This window comes from Monodelphis domestica, chromosome 3 (assembly GCF_027887165.1).
Source record: "Monodelphis domestica isolate mMonDom1 chromosome 3, mMonDom1.pri, whole genome shotgun sequence".
Classification (NCBI taxonomy): Eukaryota; Metazoa; Chordata; class Mammalia; order Didelphimorphia; family Didelphidae; genus Monodelphis; species Monodelphis domestica.
In genome coordinates this window covers 199,467,653-199,491,474 of record NC_077229.1, presented here as the reverse complement: position 1 = coordinate 199,491,474, position 23,822 = coordinate 199,467,653, and the positions used below count along the sequence as shown (strand labels likewise).

The 23,822-nt window shown below is 37.9% G+C and overlaps 1 protein-coding gene across 1 annotated transcript in view; it reads right to left on the bottom strand.

Annotated features, from left to right (window-relative positions):
• The window catches only part of BMP6 (bone morphogenetic protein 6), a 218,013-nt gene extending 196,226 nt beyond the window's left edge, over window positions 1-21,787 (bottom strand). Inside the window, exon 1 of the mRNA XM_001367785.4 lies at window positions 20,808-21,787. Within this exon, the coding sequence (XP_001367822.1) occupies window positions 20,808-21,534 (727 nt within the window). The 5' untranslated portion in view covers window positions 21,535-21,787. The remainder of the gene's footprint in view (window positions 1-20,807) is intronic.
• Between the last annotated feature and the right edge of the window lie 2,035 nt (window positions 21,788-23,822).

The window sequence follows — 23,822 nt, the reverse complement described above, 5'->3', positions numbered from 1 at the left end:
GGAAGAATATAAAGAGTGCCTACCTATTGCAGAACTGGCTGAATTTTGCAAGACAACTGATGCTGGATGAAAACAACAAGGAGCTGGGAAATGGCCAATATGTCACTGCATAGACCATTTCTGGAACTGGAGTATTAGGAGGACAGTTTTCTGCAAAAGTTCTTTAAATTCAGTTATAATACCTATCTTCTAAAGTCATCTTGGGAACTCATATCCTCATCTTCAGGGATGCTGGCATGTAGTTGAATGACTACCATTATTACAACCCCAATACTTGTGGATTCAACTTCATTAGAGCTGTGGAAGACATTTTGAAGATCCCAAGTAGAGTGTCATCTTCCTGCATACCTGTGCTCACAACCCCATGGAAAACAATCCTCTTCCTGAGCAGTGGAAAGAGAGTGTCCCTAATAAAGCAAAAGAAACTGCATTTTTAACATGATGTGCCAATAGAAATAGAAACAAGAATGTCAGGTCATTGAGCATTCTTTCAGTCATATGCCAAAAAACACGGATCTATATGCTAAACATTTGAAAGTCTTTACCATGGCTTATAAAGATGATGATGAAGTCCAAAGGAAGGAACATCAGATAAATTGGTTCCATTATCCTGAATAGTCTTGATCTGAGGAGCCAATGATTACAAGAGGTAAAAGGTATGGCAGATCATATTAGAATGCAGATTCAACTGGTTTCCAGACTCAATAAAGAAACCTGCTCCCATAATCATAGCATGTCACTGACCAGATTGATATATTTTGTTTCACAGGTGTAAACCTGAGTAGAAAGAATGGCCAATCAAGGAAATATCCACTTATAGGATAAAAGATGGCTGCATTCCTGTAGCAATGTTCACATCATGCAATGTAGGTTACCTTGCCCATGTGATTTACCAAGTATCCAAGTAATTTCTCATCCTCAGACTCTACTGTTTAAGTAGACAAGACATAGGAGCATCTAGCTGACTCAGTGGATATAAAGTCAGGCCTGAAGACAAGAGATCCCTGGGTTCAACCCTCTGGCCTCAGATACATCCCAGTTGTATAACCCTGGGTATTTCATTTAACCCCAACTGCTTAGCCCTAACCATTCTTCTGCTTTGGAAACAAAACAGTATCAATTCTAAAACAGAAGGGAGGTTTTAAAAAACTTCAAGGAAATGATTGGGCTGAGAAGGCAGGAGATGGTGGTGATAGTGGTGATAGATAGATAAATAGGATATAGATAGATAGCCATAGTACTTAATGATTGGCCATTGAATGTATTTCAGAAAAAAAAATATCTATGTAGAGTAAAAGCATCTGAAACTAGAGTTTGAAGCTTTGTGGATCTAACCCAAACTTTCCAAACCCATTTTCTACAACTTTCCTAAAACATTTTACATTTATAATAAATCAACCAAAAATCTTACTCTAAAACCAAAATTGCTCTCTCTTCTCCCAGGCTTTGAATCTCCCAGCATTATATTCAAGCTCTAATAAAAATATCAAATACCATTTACCCCATATAACAAAAATTATGTCATATGCTGCTAAAAGCTTCAGAAAGTCTACCCAGTAGTTTTAATGCCTGCCCCTTATTGGCCTTGCATGACTGATGGAAGCAACTTGGATTGAAGGTTTGTTTTATAAAAATCATGAATGTTGCTTCTTCTGTGCCGGAAGGAGAATAAATTCCTTTCTCCCTTTTTCTTGGGTTAAAAAAAAAAACAGAAAAGAAAAAGTAGCTCTTGCCCTTTGAACACCTAAACACTTTTTAACTTTCCCCTCCTCCCCTATTTTATCACTATTTTTCCCCTTTTGTCCCAAAGATCCAAATCTGCCCTACATTCTCTCCCTGTCTCTGCTTTAATAATCCTTCAAATCCTTCTTATCAGGATGCAAATAAGTAAAGAATTAAGAAGAACATCATTTAAGGAAAATGAGCATTTCCTCTCCTTGCCTTTCTCAGCAAAGACAGGAGAAAAGGTTGGTACAATGAATGCACTTTAATATTAGCATCATTATAAAATTTGTAATTGTCCTCCTTTCTGCCACTACTCAACCAGGACTCTTTTAATATGGTTGTCCAAACCCTATCTCCTATCAAGTCTGTATAGGGCAGTACTTGGAGATGATTATTTGGAGCCATGGTTGCAAGCTTCTCTGTGTTGCTAGGCAAGTTCAAACTTCACCCTTAACACCTGCCTTACTCTAAACCTAATTATATAGGCCTTTATCTAGCCTGGATTTTCTGTTACAATAAAATTATTATAACCTTTGGATATACATATATGTAGGTGTACATATATATATTCTAAAAATTGGGAAATAGAAAAATAGTAATATCACAATATCCTGGACAAGTCAACTCTAATGACTCAAAGAGAAGTGATAGGGTTAGCTGCCAATAATGTCAGTGTTGTTTATTAAACATATTAGAGAAACTTCCTTATGAATTTTGGATCTAGTTCAAATGTCAACTTGTCTTTCCTTGGCTAACCACTAAATTTCTCTTTACCATATATATAAAGAAGTTATTATCTGGAAAGGGTTCTAACTGGATGCCTACTGGGACAGGCACCCAGCTGGGGTGCACCTGGAGTCATAACAGATCTGAGTTCAAATCCAGCCTTAACCACTTAATTATCTCTATGACCCTGGGCAAATCACTTAATTTCTCTTTGTTTTAGTCTTCTCCAGTATTAAAATAAGGATAATAATGATATTAGGTAGTAGAGCATCTTCCTCATAGGGTTTTTGTGAGGATCAAAGGAAATAATATTTATCAAGCAATGAACACAGTAGGTTGCAAGTGACTTAATAAATGCTTGTTCAATCCCAACATCTGGGACATTGTGCTTCTAGACCTTGTTAAGAAATTCATGTTGACTACTAAGTGCAAGCAGCATCAGGACAGGGGACACTGTTTTTTCTAGACTTTTTAACATACCCCCTCCCATGACTAACATAGTCCCTTAAACAGAGTAGGTGCTTAATAAATGCTGGATGAATTGACTTGGGCACTATATATTCAGCCTACCCTATCAAATAAAATGAGTAATAGGTTTATGAATTTTGTGTTTCTACTGTCTGCACCAACTCCACCTTTTCCCTTTCTCCACCCCTAGTTTCTCCGTAGTCTGGCATACATGGAAAAACAAAATGATCTTCAAAATTCTACTAAGGAACCCAAATTTATAGTAAATGCCAGAACAGCATTTTTTTCTTAATTCTAAAACTAGGACATCCTTTTGTGTGATAATTTCTGTACTAAAGGGCGAAGAGATTTTTGAATCTTATTTAACTTTATGCCACCTTTTTTAACAGTCTGTAAATATAGGCATCAGACTCATGTTTCACATCTTGTGTGTGCTTGCTACAATTTGACATTTTTTCCAACCTATTTGGACACTATTTTATTCCCACTTAAGCAGTGTCCTTGGATTGGCTGCTTGCAGCTTAATTCTCCCTGATTCATCTCCCCAATGGTCTGGAAAGTTGAGGGAGTAAAGTTCTGGAGAGACAGTGATGCAATAATGCACGTCTGATTTAGGCAACCAACCAAGAGACCAAGCAACCAAGAGACCACCCTTCCCTACCCAGCAACACCTCCTTGGCTCCTGGATAGGAGTATCACAAACCTAGCTAATGGCTTTGATCTGTTCTCAGTTTTTAAATGCTCCCGGTTGCCTAGTGGGGAGCTAAGTGACTTTGCTTCAATAGACATTATGTCACCCCTTAGCCCTTATGTAAACAGAATGTCTAACACCTTCAAAACCCAAGCCAAGCAAGTCTAAAGCTGAAACTGACAAGATAAGTGCTTTTCACATCTGCACCTGCAGGAAGAGTCATGTTTACTAACATGTATACTTCTATATTGTATAAGTTTAGAAGCAAAATTTTCAGACACAGAATAATTATGACATGGTTATGATTAATGATATCTGATGTTTAATAGTATGTAAAAGTGGGGAAATATTTCTTCATGCTCAGAATTTTTTGCCACTCTAAAAAGCCATAGCATGTGACTCTAATGAAAACTCTGGGAGGGTAAAACAACTTGTCATTTGTATGTTCTCACATGGTTATCTGCATTAAGTGGTTCCAGGGATGGCAACAAAGAAGGCACACTAAAGATAAAGAACATTGCTTTCAAAAATTTCAAAGGAAAAATGCACCTAAACTCTAATTAATGTAGCTTTGAGTTTTGCTTGTTTAGGATCTTATTTTATTTTATTTTTTGTGGAGGTCCAGACCTATTTTTTTTCATTAATATTGGAGAACTCCTGATGTGGAAACTATTTTCATCCATATATGCAACTAGTTTGTGATTTATAGTCTTAGAGGAATGCCCAATACACTGAAAGATTGTAAATTATCCATAACCATGTCGTCTGTAAATTTGAACCCAGGTCTTCATGACTCAAGCATCTACTGTACATTTACAATTCTTTGATCTATTTCAAAACAGCTTACTATAAATAATTTTCTCCAAATACACACTATTATATTGAATACCATTTTTTTAAAAATCCTTACTCTGTCTTAGTATCAGTTCTAAGAAAGAAGAATGGCAAAGGCTAGGCAATTAAGAATAAGTGACTTGCCTAGGATCACACAACTAGGAAGTGTCTGGGGCAGATCTGAACCCAGGTCCTCCTGAATCCAGACCTGGCACTCTATTTACTGTGCTATCTAGCTGCTCCTTGATGCCATTATTTTGTTTTATTTTTATTTTTTTAAATTTTCTTTATTTTATTTTAATATCAAATTTCCACATAAGTTTTCCAAAGTTATATGATTCATGTTGTCTCCCACCCTTCTTTTCTCCTCCCTCCCCAAGTTGACAAGCAATTCAGCCTGGGTTATACATGTATTACTTGATGCCATTATTTTAAAAGAACACAAACAATTAGAAAATAATTTAGTTGTTATGGGTATAGTAATAAAATATTGAGTGATATCACTTGTTCTTCAAGGTAAAAAGTCATGAAGGAAGAACTATACTTATCTTTCCTTATAAAAAGCATCAGGCATGGTCTTAGTTCTTGTCTCTGAAAACAAGTTATTACTTAATCTCATAAGACATTTGGAAAAAAAAAAAGATGCACTGGGAGAAAAAGTTTGGAGTAAAGTGGGGTCTACCTCCTTAGAGGTCTTGGCTGCCTGCCCTAACAAATTTCCAGAATTTAAACTGAAAATACAGCAAAGGATTCTTACAATGGTTTTTAGAAGGATCAAGTCTTTTCCACTTGAACACTGAAAAAGAAGAAAGATATCAGGGGCACTGACAAGCTAAAACTACTGTGGATTCTTGATCTAGCTATCAGCAGGGCACAGAGCCATCTGCTTTTACTGCCAGGATGGCCTCTCAAATAAATCTGATAATGAGGTGAGTCGTGGGGCAAATACAAATTATGACTAAAAGCAGAGTGGATATAATTTTTAAAAAATAGAATATATGTCTGACTCATATACAATGGTGCTCCAACAGAGAAGAATTCCTCTAATTGTTCAGCAAATGAGCTTCAGCAAATTCAGTTAGTAAGAGTGTCCAAAGTCTGTAAGACTGAGTATCAAGACTAGCAACTGGGTAATGAAAATGGAAAATTTTACAGCTTCCAATGTGCAGTTGGATCAACTTTTTCACACCCGACTGTAGTAGAAGGGTTCAATGCTTTTAAATTAACAAATCAGAGGAGGTTGAAAAGGTAAAATCAAAATTTTAGACTTGAAAGGGACCTTAGATATCATCTACTCCAAGCTCTACATTCTGCAGTTGAGGAAACTGACATGTAGAACAATTAAGGGATTTATACAATGTCACCAAATGAGTTAGTTGTAAAATTATGAGTAGATGGTATATTCTAACTCCTGTGCTTTCTGTTAAAGCATGTTACATATATTTTGACAGTATCCCTATACCATCTGAAACTATGTTTTAAGCACATTCATGAAGATGATGTAACATAAAAACCTCTAAGAGGAATACATATTCTGCTCTGCATTTCAAGCCTGAAGGCATTCATAGGCTCCACAAAAGTTTCATAGCATTCACAGAAAGGTAACTTTAAATAGAGAAGGAAAGAATGTTATGAGAGTAGTAGATTCAGGTCTGAAAAAGTATGGATTTAATAGTTCCTAACAAGAAGGAAGATTTCTCCTCCACCAAAGAACCCAGCATTCACTTAAGATGATAACTGGAAAAAGCAAGTGTTAGCTCCGAAAAAATCTACATATTTTGATTTCGAACCAAGATTCCAATAAAAATAATTATCAGTTCTTATTTGATATAAGTCTTCTTAAAAGCAGGGACTTTCAACCAGCTAAATGTTTCCTGGGACTAGTAAAGAAATTTTAGATTTAGGGAAAACTTGGAAATGATGAAGATTGCTGGCAAAAATTACAAGCATGTGTCCAGGGTCACATTCTGTTCATAACACTGACAGCTTCCCAAAACACCAGACCACTAAGGAAAGATATCAGAGGTAGTAAGGGGATAGTGCTCTACTGAAATTAGACAGGGACTACCAAGTGACTGTTGATGTTTAGTTACCTTCTGTCTTAGAATCAATAGATTCTGAGGTAGAAGAGCAATAAGGGTTAAGAAATTGAGGTTAAGTGACTTGCCCAGGGTTACATAGTTAGAATGTGCCTGAGGTCAGATTTGAACAGTTAGTTGCCCCTACCAACTAATTGTGAAAGAGCACAGTTTTATTTTCTTTTTTTTTATACCCTTACCTTCCCTCTTGGAGTCAATACTGTGTATTGGCTCCAAGGCAGAAGAATGGTAAGGGCTAGGCAATGGGGGTCAAGTGACTTGCCCAGGGTCACACAGCTAGGAAGTGTCTGAGGCCACATTTGAACCTAGGACCTCCTGTCTCTAGGCCTGACTCTCAATCCACTGAGCTACCCAGCTGCCCCCAAGAGCACAGTTTTCTTAAAAGCAACTAGGGAACAACCCAGTTTCACTCTGAGAATAGTACAAATCATCTATCCCTTTATCAGAGGCCTCTGCAATGCAATCCTCTCTTAATTGCAGTCATAATTTTCTCCTCTACTCTTGCTTTCATTGTTATTTTGTTATGTTTAAATTCATTCTCAGTTAGTGATATATGTTAAACAAATCTGAGTTTCAAGATTCCATTTATTTGTCATTGGTCCCTGTTTCTGTGAGAAATTTCACTTATGTATGTGAATAAGTAGGGTTAATGCTCAATCCAGCCATACCTCACTAGTGTGAGTCATTTAGAGGGTAGGTTGTCCAAATTAGTGAAAAAGTCAGAATTTTAAATTTGCTTATTGCCAGGTGAAGATTTTTTTTGTACTACCTTGCAAAGGGTCTATAAGAATTATTAACATGTACCCCAACGTAGATAAAAGTATTAGACCTGGAGTCAAGAAGACCTGAATTCAAATCCTAACTCAGTCATTAAGTAGCTGTGAAATCCAAGGTAAGTTCCTTAACCTCTGTCTACCTCAGTTCCTCAAATGTAAAAGAGAGACAATAATCAACTTATCTCACAGAGTCATTTGAAGATCAAATGAGATAATATATGTAAAGTACTTTGTAAACCTTACAGCTCTATATAAATGATAGTTTATGCTATTAAAAAGAATTTCTTTATAATGGCGGACTGGTGAAATAGATGAGGCACTAGACTTGGAATGGGGAAAGCCAAAATTCAAACCTCATCTCATATTTCCTAGCAATGTGGCCCTATGCAAATGACTTCTTGTAGTTCAGTTTCTTCTTCTGAAAAATAGGACTGGGTTAAATCTATGATCCAGTAAATCTGTTAGATAATTTAAATATTTGTCTAGTATTAGTTACCTATCCTGTTAACTTGCTTAGTAAATAATTTTCTTACAGAGAGCTCAGAGAGAAATCAACCCAAGTCTTATCTGAAATGGTTGACTTCTGATTTATGTACTTCCCATTAGGTTATATGTGCTATCTTTGGCATTCTTTAATGGAAGAGACCTGAAAGAATCATTGATATTGTCTCTATTGACAGTAAGATCTTTATTTGACTTCTCTTAACTTATAAGTTAAGGTTTCCAAAGTCCATTCTCATAGCAATTCTCTAAAGTAGCCTTTGTGTGTGTGTGTGTGTGTGTGTGTGTGTATTTTAGTTGCCTTCTATGTTTGTGTGTGTGTGTGTGTGTATTTTAGTTGCCTTCTATGTTTGTGTGTGTGTGTGTGTGTGTATATATATATATATATATATATATATAAACATAGAAGGCAACTAAAGTTCAGAAGAGGTTGAATGACTCACCCAGTGGCCAACACTTGAATCCAGATCCAATGTTTTTTCTCCTCTAATTTACCATGTTATATAAATCCAGTTGACTTTTGAAAAAGCCCATTTAAAATATTCATATCCTGTGATGCCCCTGCCACAAAATTCTAATAGTTTTACAAAGTCAGAATTCCTATAATTCTTGTTCATTCTTTAGCTTTTCTTTTTATTCTGCTCCCTGAAATCCTGCAGAGCATGGATCAAGTAGGGCACAGGCTAGAGAGAAATTTAATCACTCATATCTCTGCCTGACTGATTGTCTAGGTACTATGGTGACAGACACTTCAGAGAAAGTATGTAGAGGAAAAGAGATTTTAAAATTCCTAGACTTTAAAAACCCAAGGAAACTTCTGATGGATTTGGTGTCAGCACACAGAAACATAGGACACAAACACATGCATGTAAATTAGAAATTACATATCTATACATCAACAAGACATCAAGTATAATAGATTTGTTAAAATTTCAAATATTAAAAATGGTACCTTGCAATCTCCCCAAATTACACGTTATATTTTAAAGTCTTTTATGGTTTCTTTCCAATTAAATGTTATAGATACTCTCACTATCTACTGCTATCTGAGTATCCTTTCACTAAAAATACTAAAAGAAAAATTATAAAGAAAAATAGAAATCCTTAGTTTTACTGATAACATTTTTGAACAACAACAAAAAACACTATCTTCTTAGAATATAGAGGTGAAAAAGGCCTCTGACTCAGTCATTGAGAATATTCATATAAGCTTCACAGAAAGAAAGTGAAAAACATTCAACCCTAGAGATTAAGAAAAACTATTTCCAAGATCTCTTTCTTTCCTGAACAGGACAGCTCAGTCCATTAAGACCAAGTTAGTTCATGCTTTTCTGATACACAAACCAGCATTTTTTTTTAAATGTTCATGTACAGGAAACTAACAAGACTGCAAATACAGGAACAACAATCAACAAAGGCAGATGTTTAAGGCTAGAAGTCACATTCTGAACAAGGTGAAAAGGGTAAATGGTAGCTACAGGAAAGTCATCATAATGAACACAGCAGTTATTAAAGTTCATTTGTTGGGGGAGTGGTAGAGGAGTTTCACTGAGCAACTGCTTAGCAAAGCTTAATCTGTGCCACAGCTTTATGCTTGACATAGCTGACTGATGATGCAAAAAACAATAGGAATGTAAAGTCAGTGTTCTGGGACACAAAACATTGCAATCTTCAGACAATCTCAACATATCTAATAGAATCCACAGTCAAGGGTTTATTCCTAAGAAACAGAGTCAAGATTATCCTACTCTAAAAAAGAATAGCATCCTGAAAAAAATGGATTAACCTAAGTCCTGCATTCAGCCAACAGTATCTACATTTTCAATAATAGGACCATAGGGACATAATAATAAAATTGCCTGATGTAATTTAGATATTGACTCTACTATATTCCAAATCTATTTAATAAAAGGTGGTGGAAAGGAAAGAAGAGATTCCACACTCATAGGATAGCAGATTAAATCTCACTGCAGAAAAAGTATTGTATACACTTCACTTTGGATGGAGGAAACTTTATTTGGAACAATAATGCAAAGTATAAAACAGCTATTTAGCTATCTACCCACAAATATATATATATGTACCTATGCAAATGTGTATATGTATATTTAAAGACAGGGACACTGATATAGAGGAAAGAACTTTGACCACAAAAGGAAAAGTCTCATGAAATCCTGGGGGTGGGGGGGACCTGCAAGGAGCAAGTAGGTGGCTCCATGGATAGAGAGCACCAGAGTCCTTTGCAAGACTGCATAGATTTAAATTAATAACAGAATTTGTATGTTATAATCCAGGCCCATCATAATGTAGCAATGCCACACTATAATGAAGACAACCTCAAAAACACAGATGTGTTTGGAAAGGGATAGAGAGTGAAAAAAAGTGTGTCTAGGAGCCTTAAAACTCAATCAATCAGAAAATGATTGCTACTTAGACCCAATAGGGTGCCAATAAAAAATGAGCACTTGAGAAAGTGGATCTAACTTCCATATTCATGATGGAAGCTTTTAGGACCCATGTTGAGACCTATGCAACAACAATTTAGCCTCTTCTTTCCTTTAACAAATGAACAGGGGATTATCAAGAATGGACATGTGCAGAACATTTTCCTTTTCCTCACCCAACTCAGCCTATGACAGATTATTTTGGGAGGAGGGGATAAAGTCAATATTTTGTGGAAGATGGAGTTGGTGTTACTAAATATTTATTTCTTTAGAATTGCCCCCTAGAGCACAATTTGTCTAACATTGGGTGAGGTATAAAAATGTAAAACCCTTTAGGGATTGGAATTTAACCACTTTCTGACTTTGTGTCTTATTTTGTTATTATCTAGTATCTTTGGGTATCAATAGATTTTTTCAATTCCTCTTCTAAGTCCTACAGAGACAACAAGGTATCAATGTATAGAATACTGGATCTGGACTCTGGAAGACCTGAGTTCAAATTCAGTTTCAGATATTTATTAGCTATGTGACTCCTGACAAGTCATTTAATCACTATTTTTCAGTTTCCTCACCTGTAAAATGAGGATAATAATCATATCTATCTGTCAAGACTATTGAGGATAAAATAAGATATTTGTAAAGAGCTTTGCAAATCTCAAAGCACTGAATACATTCCGGTTGTTCATGTACTTTTGTTGTTTTTATTATCTTATTTATTGTCATTATTATTATTACTACACTTATGCATTATGCATTAAAAATGGCATGAGAATAGATTCTTGACACCCTTGATACCCTAAAAAATCTCCATAGATTCCCCAAGAAGGCAGTCATAGAAGAAGAGGGGATGGTAAAGAGGTATCCTCTTCAAAAAGATCTTTCTCAATACCTTAAGAAGCTAGAGGGCAGAGGGATACTTCAAGGAAACATTTGAATTTTGGGTGATTTTTCAGATCATGACCCTAAATAGGCACTCTTTGTACCCTCAGAGCTCAGCCCAATGCCTAGACTATAATTTAATAAGTATTTTGTCATTGACTGGCTAGAGGACTGGGGATGGCATGGGATCTCTATAACCACAGCTAATCTCTGATCTATTCCATACCCATTTAGTCACTGTCCTTCCAAACTATTTTATACCCTGGGTTACCTCATTACCCTCACTAGCCTAGTTACAGTACTAGACCAAGGGTTCTTAGCCTTGTGTCCTAGAACCTGCTTTTTAAAAAATATTGACAGCTATTTTTCCTTATATTTCATTTCCTTTGTAAACCTGAGTATTTTATCCCATTCGTATAAAAATATGATTTGATGGACTTCAACAAACTGCCAAAGAGGATGGGGATGTCTGTGACACACACAAAAAATTAAGGACCCCTGGACTATATGGACACATAAGCATAAATGCTTGGTACTTAAAAGTTCTCTAGAAAGTATTTTATGATATCAGAAGTATCTTAAATACTCCATGAATTAAGCTACCTGAAACTCACTGAAGCTATCTGCCAATTATAGTAAATTCATTTTCTCTAATATAATGTTTTCTTTGTTCCAGACCCATTGATAAACTTTTTATAGTCATTTTCCTTCTGCTCCTTTCCCATGATTTTCCTTAATATGTGAGCTATAAATATAGGGTCTAGATCTGTGATTTCATTAATACAAAGAACTCCCAAATGAGGAAACCCCTTTACCAATACAAGAGAGCACCTTCTCTGTTTACTCCTGTGATAGGGTTTAAGTTCTATTAGAGTTCCCTAGAGCATTTAAGGATTATGTTTTCTTGCCCAGGATCATACAATCAGGATGTGTAAGAGAGAGTAGAATCAAAATAAGTCTGATTTCTAAGCCAGTCCCACTACTCTACTTTTCAAGAGAACAGTAAGAAAATAATGCCTGAAAAAATGAATTCACATGATGATTTCCATGATAGAAATCTTTGCAGAGAAATAAATACCTAAGTTGTTGCATCTATACAAATATAATTTTCCATATGGAAAAAGCATTTAACTCGGGCATGTCCTGACCTGGGTTTAAATCTTGCCTTTGATGCTCACTTCCTTTGTGACTTCATGCAAGTCACTTACCTTCCCTGGGCCTCAGTTCCTTCATCTGTAAAATAATAAAGGTTGTACTCGATGGTCTCTAGATTCCTTCTAGTTCTGACTCTAGCTCTATGATCTGGTAATCAGAGCTCCAATATATATGGAAAATACTTATGGGATAGTGTTTTAGGTAGGCACTCTAACAAAGGTTGATGGCACTATTTTTTAAAACTGATTCTACACTTCAAAATTAGTGACTTTCCTTTTCCTTGATAAAAATTGTCAGTATTATAAGCATAAAGGGTTGTTTCCCCATTGTAAGAAGGGAAAAGGAATTTTTTTTCACATTCACAAAGAAGAAAAACATAAAAAGAGATTGATCAAGAGATCCTCTTGAGCTTTTCTTATGTTTATTGACTATGATTAGGGTTCTTTGGGGATTTTAAGTGGAACAGAGAAAGAGAGAAATAAAATTTTCCTTGAGGAAGAGAAACGAAGATGTTTGAAAAGGAATTAATTGATCTGCAAGAATAAAAGAGGAGAGAATTGACAGCTACAAAGAAATTTCCCATAAGTAGAAATTTCTTTTCAATAAAAACTTAAGCCCTTGAAATATATAATGCATTGTGCTAGGCCTTGGAGGTCTAAAAACAAAATCAAAAGTCTTTGCCTTCTAGAAGCTTATGCTTTATTGGAAGAGGTGGTCTCTTCTATATAACAGGTGATACCATTGTCTCAAAACAATGAGGTTGCTATTTGGAGAGTTATAAATCTCTGGGGAGATCAGTTCAAGTTCTAGGAGGTAGACATAGCAGCTGTTCACAGGTACTGTGACCCTAGAAAGGTCCAATGTTTGTAACCTTGGACAATGCATATATGAGTTTCTATTCCCTCCCAAAAGATGAGATTTTTCTTGTTTTTCAGTGTTGGTCATCCCTGATATCTAAAATTATTTCTTTGCCCATTCTTGAATGGCCTCATCATTTATAGAATATTTATTAAAGTCTTATCCTCTGTCTTAGAATCCATTCTAAATATTAATTACAAGACAGAAGAGCAGCAAGGGCTAGGAAATGTGGGGTTAAGAGACTTGTCTAGGGTCACAGAGCTCAGGAATATCTGAGGTCACATTTGAACCCAGGGCCTCCTACCTCTATGCCTGGCTCTCTATTCACTAAGTCACCTAACTGCTCTTGTACAGTACTTTTAGATGAGGGGTTCTTATCTTTTATGTCATGTACCTCTCTAATGGTATGGCAAAGCTTATGGACTTCTCAGAATGGTGCTTTTAATTCATCCTGAAAGAGTCCTTGGACTTCAGGTTAAGAACCCCTGTTTTAGAAACTCCTCATTAGTCATCTTGTCTTCTCACTCTCCTGTCTCCAATTCATCCTCCACATGACGGCTAAATTGATATTCCTAAAATATTCCCCCAATCTCTACCTTACAAGAATGTAATGACTTCTTACCTCTAAGTTAAACTACAAACTCCTCTATTTGGCTCATAATTCATAATCTGGTTCTAGTCTGTTTTCAATCTTAAAATCCTTTTCTCTCTTTCACTTACTCTACATCCTAGTTGCAGATAAACTGACCTGCTTAATGTTCCCATATATGACAATCCAGTGCCTATTTCTTGCCCTTACATAGGTATCTCCTATGCTTGAAATGAATTCCCTCCTCACCTCTTACAATCTTCATCTTCTTTTAAAATTCAATTCAAGTGCCACTTTCTCGAGGAAACCTATTTTGATCCTTCTCCATTCTTATTAGTGTCTTTCATCTGAAATAACTTCGTATGTATGTGTGTATATACATATATGCATATATATATAATTCAGTTTTCTCAATATGCATATTTTTCTCCTAAAAGAATATAAACTCCTTGAAATCCAGGACATTCAGTTTTGTCTTTATATCTCAAGCACCTATCACAATATTGAGCACATTTTGGACCCTAATATTTATTGAAATGAATTCAGAGCCAAAAGAATCCTTCCTTCTTTAAGGCCATACCTACTCTGCAAGGGGTTAGCACTTGAATTGGAGATGACTGTGACTCAGCAAATCTTAAAGGGATTTTTCCCTATTACATTTTCATTCTTAAAAGGACAACCAGAGGAAGCAGCTTCTGTGATCTGAACAATGCTATCTGCTTGCCCTTTGATCTTAGTTTAAGAACATTGTGTACATCTATGGGTTTTTTTTAAAATGCCACTGACTTTTACACTTAGTATTTGGGAGAGTAGAAAGTATTTAGGAAAATGTTTTACCTCCCATTTTAAATTTCATTCTCATGAGCAAATTCTCCATTTTAACAGTAAGGAACGTAAGTTTAATTTTATTCTCTGTACCTGGGCAAAGGCCCTGTGCCTAGAATGCACTCTATCCTCACCTTTTTTTCCTTAGAATATCTAACCTCCTTCAAAACTCAAGTCACCTCCTCTATGAAGGCTTTCCTAATCCCTTCAACTACTGTTACCTCTTTCTCCTCTCTGAGGCCCCCAATGCCACCTCCCATCACCTTATAGATCTTTTATCTTTTTTTGTATACATGTTCTCTCCATAAAGAATATAAGCTCCTTTAAGGTAAGAACTATTTCATTCTTGTCTTTGTATCCCCAGTGCCTGCCTCTGTTTCTCACACATATTAAGTCAGTAATAAATACTAGTTGATAGATTGATTATGACCAAATTGTTCATTGATTAATTATGACCATGATTGATAATGACCAAATTTCCCTAAATCAAAGCAATTTAGATGAAAAGGTGGGAATTTGGATGTTTAAATGTTTAAAAGGCAAAGCCTGGACAAAAATTGTGGTTGACTATAAACATGAATAGTGAAAATTCTGATTCAGTGCTTCTTCTACTTCATATTTCCCAAGAGTGATTATGTCCAGAAGATTGCTTGTATTTGTAGTACAATAAATTTCTTGTTGCTTTTCCTGAGATAGAGAACACATTGACTTTCTCAGTTTTTTGTTACTATCTATCCATATACGTTAACACTTGATTAATCAAATTAAGGAAATGGAAGGACAGTTCAAATGAATAATTACTGAATTGTAAAATTTTTTTAAAAAAACTTTCATTTCTTTTCTGTGCTTTTATATTCACTAAAATCCTATTTGAATATATTATAATGATGCATGATGTTTACTCCTGATGGTATACCAGTAGAGCACAAAAGCTATATTAATTTTAACAAAATTTAGAAAAGTTTCAAGTATCTAATCTAAATCAATCTAATTCAATTCAATCCTTCAGTCTCTTATATGCAAGGTACCACGCTAAGTGTTGAGGATATAAAGACAAAACAAGAAATACTGCCTGCCTTTGAGAAACATATATGCTTCTGAGTTTTGAAACAAATAATTGTCAGAAGACTAGTCTAGCATGGTCAGGATGGGCTTATTACCAAGAAATAAGCCACAGAGTGATAATTTTTGTACCTAATTATTATATAAAATTCATTAAATCATCTGCTAAATCATAGAACAGTTATCTCCATGGGTGAGAATACCACATTAATACAAATGTAGATGTTTTAAAGTAAGTTGAGGAAAGTGTATATATGTATATATAATAAACTAAGATAAATATAGGTACTAATAATTAAAATTATTCATATGATAAATAAAAATATGAACTGACATAATAATATGCCATGAGCATGTATCCATCAAAAAGCATCTATTAAGCACCTACTATATGCTAAGCATTGTGCAAAGTCCTAAAGCTGTGTTGACAAACCTATGGCACATGTGCTAGAGAGTATGGGAGAGAGATTCTCCCTTCCCCCTCTCCACATGTGCCTGAGGACATTTTTCACATGCTTTGCCCCTTTGCCCAGAACTTCCTCCCTCCCTTGTCTGGAGTAAGATGTGGGGTTCACATGTGGCATGAGGATTGCAGTTTTGGCACTTGGTCTCTAAAAGGTTTATCACCATGGTCATAAAGTTCCTGGACCCTGAATTTCTTCATTTACTTAGAAATTTTTACTCGGTAGAAATAGAAAATCCCTGCTATTTTATCAAAAATTTACCTCAATAATATATGAAATAATAAATATTTTTACCATAACACTAGACTGGCATTTGCTTGTACTTTGATAAGGGCAAATAAAAAAAAAAAGCCATAGCGGGAAAAAGACAAGCTGTTTTCCCTATTAAGAATGAATTCTAGAAAAAACAAAGACTGGAAGGCAGGTTATTTGGGCTGCCAAAAGGATTCCAAGCATCAAAAAACAAATGGAAAACAGTACTTATTGAATTCATGTTCACATCCATGCAAGTATGCATGGACATACACCTTATACAGACACAGCAATAGCAACAGCAGACATCATCAGGGGCCAAGTTGCTGTAAATGCATAAATTATTATAAATGTTCCTTCTGTTTTTTTCATGAAGAATATGAAACAATCAACATAAACAATGAGCTGACTTTAATGACTGGTAGGTCAGATGTGAGAGAAAGTTTCTCTTGTTTATTCAAACTTCCTGATGGTCACCCTAGATGAAAGGCCTCAGTGTTACTTAAAATGTATTTCATGAGTAAATCTTTTGTTTTACATTAAAATTCATGTTTATAACTAAGTAACCACTTTCCTTTGTGTTTCTCCTTCTCTAGGGCCTGGTACATAGAATATACTTAATAAATGCTTGTTGACTCACTCCTTAATAAAATGTTTATCCCAATGAATTCTTCACATGTGCTAAAGGCAACATTATAGGACTTGATCATCCTGTGGTTTTTATGAGAGATAAATCATTTAACTACAGCTGTCATACCACTGACATAGATTAGGAAATCAGGAAACTATTCCCCAGATTCTGATTCTGATTATACACATGATAAAAATCATAACAAATAACTTCTAGCATCTACATAACACTTTAAAGTTTGCAAAGCACTTTTAAAATCATCTCATTAGATCCATCCAACTGTAGGAGGTAGAGATGCTAGTATTGTTCCTGTTTTTCAGATAAGAAAACCAAGGCTGATTTGCTCAGGATTACACAGCTGGTAACTGAAATAGTGCCTGATTCCAAATCTAGCACTCCATGCACTGTAATACTTAAGCTGCCTCTACTATCTTTCCTACACTAAGGTCATAAGATCAGAGGTTTAAAATTGAAAGGGACCTCAAAGATTACTTAATCCAGTCTTTTCTTTTTAATGATTAGGAAACTAAATCTTCGGGAAGTGACATAATTTGCTTAAAGTCACATACTTAACAAGGGCATGAAACTAGGATTTGAATTGAGCTCCTATGACTTCAAATCCAGCATTCTTCCTACTGAACCATTATAGCCTTTCTTCTTTGTATTCATGAGGACCAGAGTTAACTTCTTTACCTCACAGAATAAAATCTCTTTTCAGCACTTTGAGAATCTATGACTTCATCAGTTTGGGGACCCCTACCACGGATATATATCATTTGATCTTAATGGATTGCTATAACTGAAAAAAATACTATTTTGCGTACAGTCATCTGGTGATTTTTCCTTTGAACTTAATAAACACACTTTTCGAAACCAGGTCCCTCTTATAAACTTCCTCAGCTTCAGAGGATTTGTCAATCTAGTACTCTGCTAACAGAATATAGACCACCTCTGTGTCACAAGTAAGGTTTTTATTGGAGACTCTTATCATCATTCCTAAATTAAAGCTGATTTCCAAAGCTTGGTTGAAAACTAAAATAGAAGTTAGAGACCTGTATTATGTTTACCAATATGCAAATCTATTCTTTCTCCATGTGTGTAGAATAAAAAGTATGTTTAGTAGCTTGATTTGAAGGGTCGTAATCAGTACCCTCTACCTTAACATTTCCTTGTGCCCTATAGATCTGTCACCATATCTTTAATTCCTAGCCTCAAAGATTAAGATTTATTCCTCTGAATTTCTAAACATCCTTCCTGAAACTGCAACTACTTCTATAAGTAGCAACTTTAGCAGATAGCAAGGACAACTTCACCAGTGTGGCAACAGGTCCCTGAAAAAAGCAGAAGAGAGGAGCCAACTTTGTTATCAAATTACCTCTTCTCCCCAGCAGAATGTAAAGTGTTGATAGTTGACAATTTCTATTATTTCCTTTTTTGCTTTTGTATTCCTAGTTCTTGGCACAGGGTCTGACCCTCAGTATACACTAAATGCATGTTTGTTACTGGACCTAAGGTAAGAGGCTGTGGGAAATCATTAAAAAAAAACACAAAAATAAAAGGGTCCATCTAGGGGTAGCCTACTCTGAGTCTATAATATATCAATGTATAAGAACAGAGAACAGTTTTAACTTAAGGCAGTTTCTACATAGTCCTTGGATGAACATCATTGGGACAACCTATTGACCACATATCCTCAGAAACTTTGAGTTTATTAGTATCATTATTGACAAAGAGGGAATTTCTCTTTCTCCAGTCTAGCAGGGAATGAGAGAATTCTCCCCCCACCCCTCAAAGCAACTGGACAATTTTCCCAGTGACCTGTGGATTAATTTGTGCTTTTTGGATGTGCCCAGTGTGGAAGGGGGTGTTAAGTAATGGAGAGGAAGCAGGGGAGGCAAGACAAGGAACAGCATTGGCCTGATGCCCCTGGAACCATTGCTTAGTGGCCTGGAATCATGAGAACTTGTCCAGCCTGCTTCATGGAGGTAGTCCAACCCTGGTTTTGGCTGCCATCATTTGTGAAAATTCCTGCCCAATCAAAATCCCTGGATACAAAAGTTGCAAGGCAGACCCTAAAATATTCCACATTGGCAGGGTTGGCAGGCTCTGAAGCTGCACCTGCTATGAGATTTTATTTTGTAAGATATTAAGAAAGCATTCCACCTTGCTTTTCCTGGATCCACCTTCCTCTCCCCATTCCAGTAAAAAAAAACAGCAGCAACAGCAACCTGAAGACATGTTTGTGAATCACTTCTAGATTTATTTGTGAAGAACAAGCTATTTTACTTAGTGCTGCAAGACAGCAATGCCCCCCAAAATGGCTATTTTTGAAGAGATGGCTTTTCTGGGTAGTATTTGAGGAAGGTATTTATCCCTATGGTATTTAGTAGACCTACCATATCTTGGAACCTAGAAGACATCAATTCTACCAAATTACTAAAAAAATGTAAACACTAGACTCTGGAGTCATTATGAACAATTACTCTTGAAGTGACTGCACCAAACCACACAGACAAAATAGCATTCTGCATTGGAGAAAAAAGGGGAAAAGATATGAATGAGTCAGTGGCATATATTAGAAATATTCATTCATTCAGGGCGAAAAACTTGATCTCATATTCATTTATAGATAGGGAAACCTTAGGTGAAAAGCTAAATGATCTATCCCAGTTTGCAGAATAAATTAGTAGACCTAGATTTTAAACCTCACTTTCTTCTTTAAACAATACTGTGAGATTTCTGAAGTCCTCCTCAATTTCTTCCCAACTTTTTTTCCTTTTCATTTTTAGGAATGAGTTGGATCCAGCAAACATTTATTTCAGAGTTATGGCTAAAACTATGCAGGAGGAAAGCATTATATATGAATGCTACCACATAATTCCCCAACACTCCTTAACAGCAGAAGACCCATTCAGTACTGTTATCCTACAGAAATATTCCCAACAGTTCTCAGCAAAGTCTCAACTTATATGCATCCTCCCCTGCTTTTGTTAGGCAGTCCAAACTTCATATTTGAAAAATTAATTTTAAAGGAGTTTAAAAGCCATTGGTAAGCTTGGAAGGCAACAAAATGATTTAGATGTTAAAAGCTGCCTAAATTTTCTTCTTATGGGTTTAGTAAATTGTAGGTTATGTATTTCTCCATGAGCAGTTTTATGCCTCTTCCCAAGAACATGGATAATGTACAAATAAGAAAGGCGCTGAATATACCCTGATTGAGAGGAGCACCAAGATGCTCTCCTTTAAGCAAGGTCAGGCATTTCTAAGTATTAGGTATTAACTTAACCTGTTAGCCATCAAGGAAAAGGGGGAGTGGATGGAGAGGGAAAAAAGATCTCCAGAAGTTAGCTTAACTGTGTCTTTCCCTGACCCACAGCAACCTATAACCAAAAGTACACAACTATAGGGCTGCTCCCTGTTCTCTGGAGAGCATGTATGCACACCTAGAGCAGTCTGGAATGGACAGGTAACAGCCTAGCCAAAACACCTAACTGACTGTGCCAGCTCCCCAGACAGAAGCCTACAAGACAGATTGAGACCAGAGCTAGAGAGATCTTACAGACCACCAATCTAATCCCCTCATTTTACAGAGTATAAAAATTAGGACCCGGGAGAGAAAGCGATTTGTCCAATTTATACAGCTACAGTAGCAGAGCTGGAAATAGAAGCGAAGTATCCTGACCATTAGTTAAGTGTTTTTTGTTTTTTGTTTTCCTTGAATTCACCCTTAGTCAATCTAGGAGCCTAGCCCCCTTTATAATTTTACTCCCCAGCTACCTGGGGGCAGGGAATAAGAGTTATGTTTTTCTATTGAATACAGATCCTTACCCAGGTTTACGAAGCTCATGACCATGTCAGCATCGTTGAGAAAGGCGCTATCCTGCGCGCTGGCTAGCGGGGACGCTCCGCCGCTGCCACCGGGACCCGGGGCGAGGAGACTTTTGCGATGCAGGGCATGCGCCGCCGTGCTTGGAGCCAGGGGCCGTCTGGCCGACAGCCGCTGCTGGGACCAGCCCCTCCGGTCGCCCCCTCCTTGGGGCGGAGGCTGTTGCTTCTCCTCCTCCTCTCCCCTCTCTTCTCCCTCGTCTGCGGACAGGGCATTGTACAGATCCAGCATGAAGAGCGGAGCTGATTTCAGTCTCCCTGGAGGTGGTGGGGGCGGCGGGGATGGTAGCGCCCCGCGATGCTCGGGCTGCAGAGGTAGTGGCTGCTGTTGCTGCTGTAATCCATGGAGAGGCCGGGGTCGGTGAGGCAGCCCCAGCACCGACAAAATCTCCTTCTGCATCTCCCGTTTCTCATGTGTCTTGAGCCTCCGGTAAAGGAAACCAGAGGAGGAGGAAGAGGAGGACGGCGGCTGCGGGGTTGGTGGCTGCAGTGGCTCTTGCCGCTCTCCAGGGCTATTGCTCTTCCCGCTGCTGTTCCCAAGCAGCGCCCCTCCGGTGGCGGCAGCGGCCGCGGCGGGCAGGAGGGGCAGCACTGGCGGGGGGCAGCAGCAGCCGCACAAGAGCCCCCACCACCAGCATAGCCACTGCACTCTCCACCCCAGCAGCGGCATCCCCTGCCTGCCCGCCCGGGGCCCCCCTTGCCGGGCTGCTCCCTCTGGCCCCCCGTTGGACTCCCACTTGGGAAATGGAACTGAGGAGGACGAGGTGGAGGAGGAGGAAAAAGTGGAAGAGGAGGAGGAGGGGGGAGCCGCTCGTGACACTTTCTGTGATTATCCCCCCCTCCACCCTCCCCCCTGCTACCGACTCTCTTCCCCTTCCTGGACCTCAGTCTTTATCTCACATGGTCCTCCTAGGCTCCCCCAGTTGCCCAGGTTGGAGGGGTTGAGGAGAAAAGGAGCAAAATGAGTGAGGGTCGAGGAGGAAGATCCAAGAAAAACTTGTGCGAAAGTACAAAGAGATTGTTGCAAGTTCCAGGTAAGTTGTTTCTAGTCCAATGTTGCACCTGAGCCCTACTCCCTCCGGCCCTCTGAAGGCCACTGTGGTGTCGCCGTCGACCCCCTTGCCAATCCAGAGCACACACACAAACACATCCACGTGCGTTTGCCCCGTTTGGCCTTCCAGGGTGTGCGCTGGTGAGTCTACCTGTCTGCTTGTCTGTCTGTCCGTCTCTCTCACTGTGGAGCGGGATGGACGAAGGTATCAGTCTAGAGGCTCACGAGAGCGGGGAAGCACCCTGCATCCTGGACGAGAGAACCCTCATAAAAAAAGAGCAGCGACAGAGGTGCTGCAGCGCACTCTGGATTGAGCTTCGGGACTTGTTTAAAAAAAAAAGAAAAAGAAAAAAAGAAAGACTGAAAGGGGAGAGCCAAGTTTTTTCCAGAAGAGTAATTTTTTTTTTCTTTCACAAATTCCCTTCCCCTGGCCTTCCCACCACTGCAGCTCCCCTCTAAGTAATCTCTGCACTTCGTTGATGAAGTCCCCGAGTAAAGCCAGCAAGGTTCTTGTTTTCCGTTCCGTTCTTAGGGAGCTGCGCTGAAATCCCCACACGTAAAAAGAGTGGGAGAGAAGAGAGTAGAAGCTTGTGTCGTGGGAAGAAAAGTCATCGATATTTCCCCGTCTGCTAGCGCGTCTCCTAAACTCGCCTCCTCGTTCCCCACTACGCACAGCATTGACTCTCAGATGCGAGCCTCTCTCAGGTACCACACTCCAGCCCCTAGAACGCCCCACCTTCCTTGATGATCGACAAGAACGACAACCAATGGAAAGATCCAACTGCCCTATATTTAAATAGGCGCTCCTCCTCGTCTCCTCTCCCACAATAGAGGCGTTGCCTCCGCTGCGCAACTATCTCGGAGGCGACAAACTTAAAAGCGGCATTCCTAAAATCCGCAAGGTACCCAAGAGGGAGAGATTTTCTAGAGTACTCTTGTTTGTAGAAATTATGTGAGCACCCTCCTCACGCTATGTTGTTGTCCTACCTCGAAACTGCTTGGTTTCAAGACAAGTTAAAAAGTATGAACTCCACGAACATGGCAGGAAAACCATGTAAGTTATGTATCAGATATTATTGTAGGAAGAGCAGAAGGGGGTGGATTTCTTTTTTGGTACTTCTCTTGGTTTCTCTTTTTTGATGTAAACTAGGCGTTTAGCTGACACGTGGCTTTTAAAAGACAGCTGGAAATGAAGACACACCCTCTGAGGAAGCTGTTTACAGACTTGTTACAGAAAAGGAATAAATGTAAACCAGACCCTGATCTCCAGCGTTTGGGGCCTATTGTTTTGGTTTTGCTTTTCATTGGGCTCCCCCCCCCCTCCCTTTACTGTCAAAGAACTAGGGAGAAAGCTGCCCGGGCTCTTTAGATCGTTACCACTATGAAGGACTCGATGGAGTTGTTTTTTTTGGTGTGTGTGTGTGTGTGTGTGTGTGTGTGTGTGTGTGTGTGTGTGTGTGTGTGTGTGTGTGTGCGTGTTTACATAATTCTTCAGTTTGAGAGCTTTCCATCTGCCAGCAGTGCACATTAATTGAAAATATGTTGAATAGGAGAGCTCAGATGTGATTTAATCATTACATATCATTCCTATATAAAATTCAGCTCTCAATTCAACAAATATTAAATTAATGCTTATGCTATCTAACACGGTATAATGATACAAAGATAGAGATAACAAACATTTTAAAATAACACAAGAAAAAACTAGCACAAAGATTAAAAACAAAAAAGATCCATACTCAAGTTACTTACAATCTGATCAATAGCAATCTTCAAAATTAATACTCGATATAATACATAAAGAATATGTGATTTTACCCAGTAGAATTGCTTGTGGGCTCTGGGAGGGGGGGAGGGAAGAGAGTAGGAAAAGATCATGAATCATGTAAATGTGGAAAAATATTTTT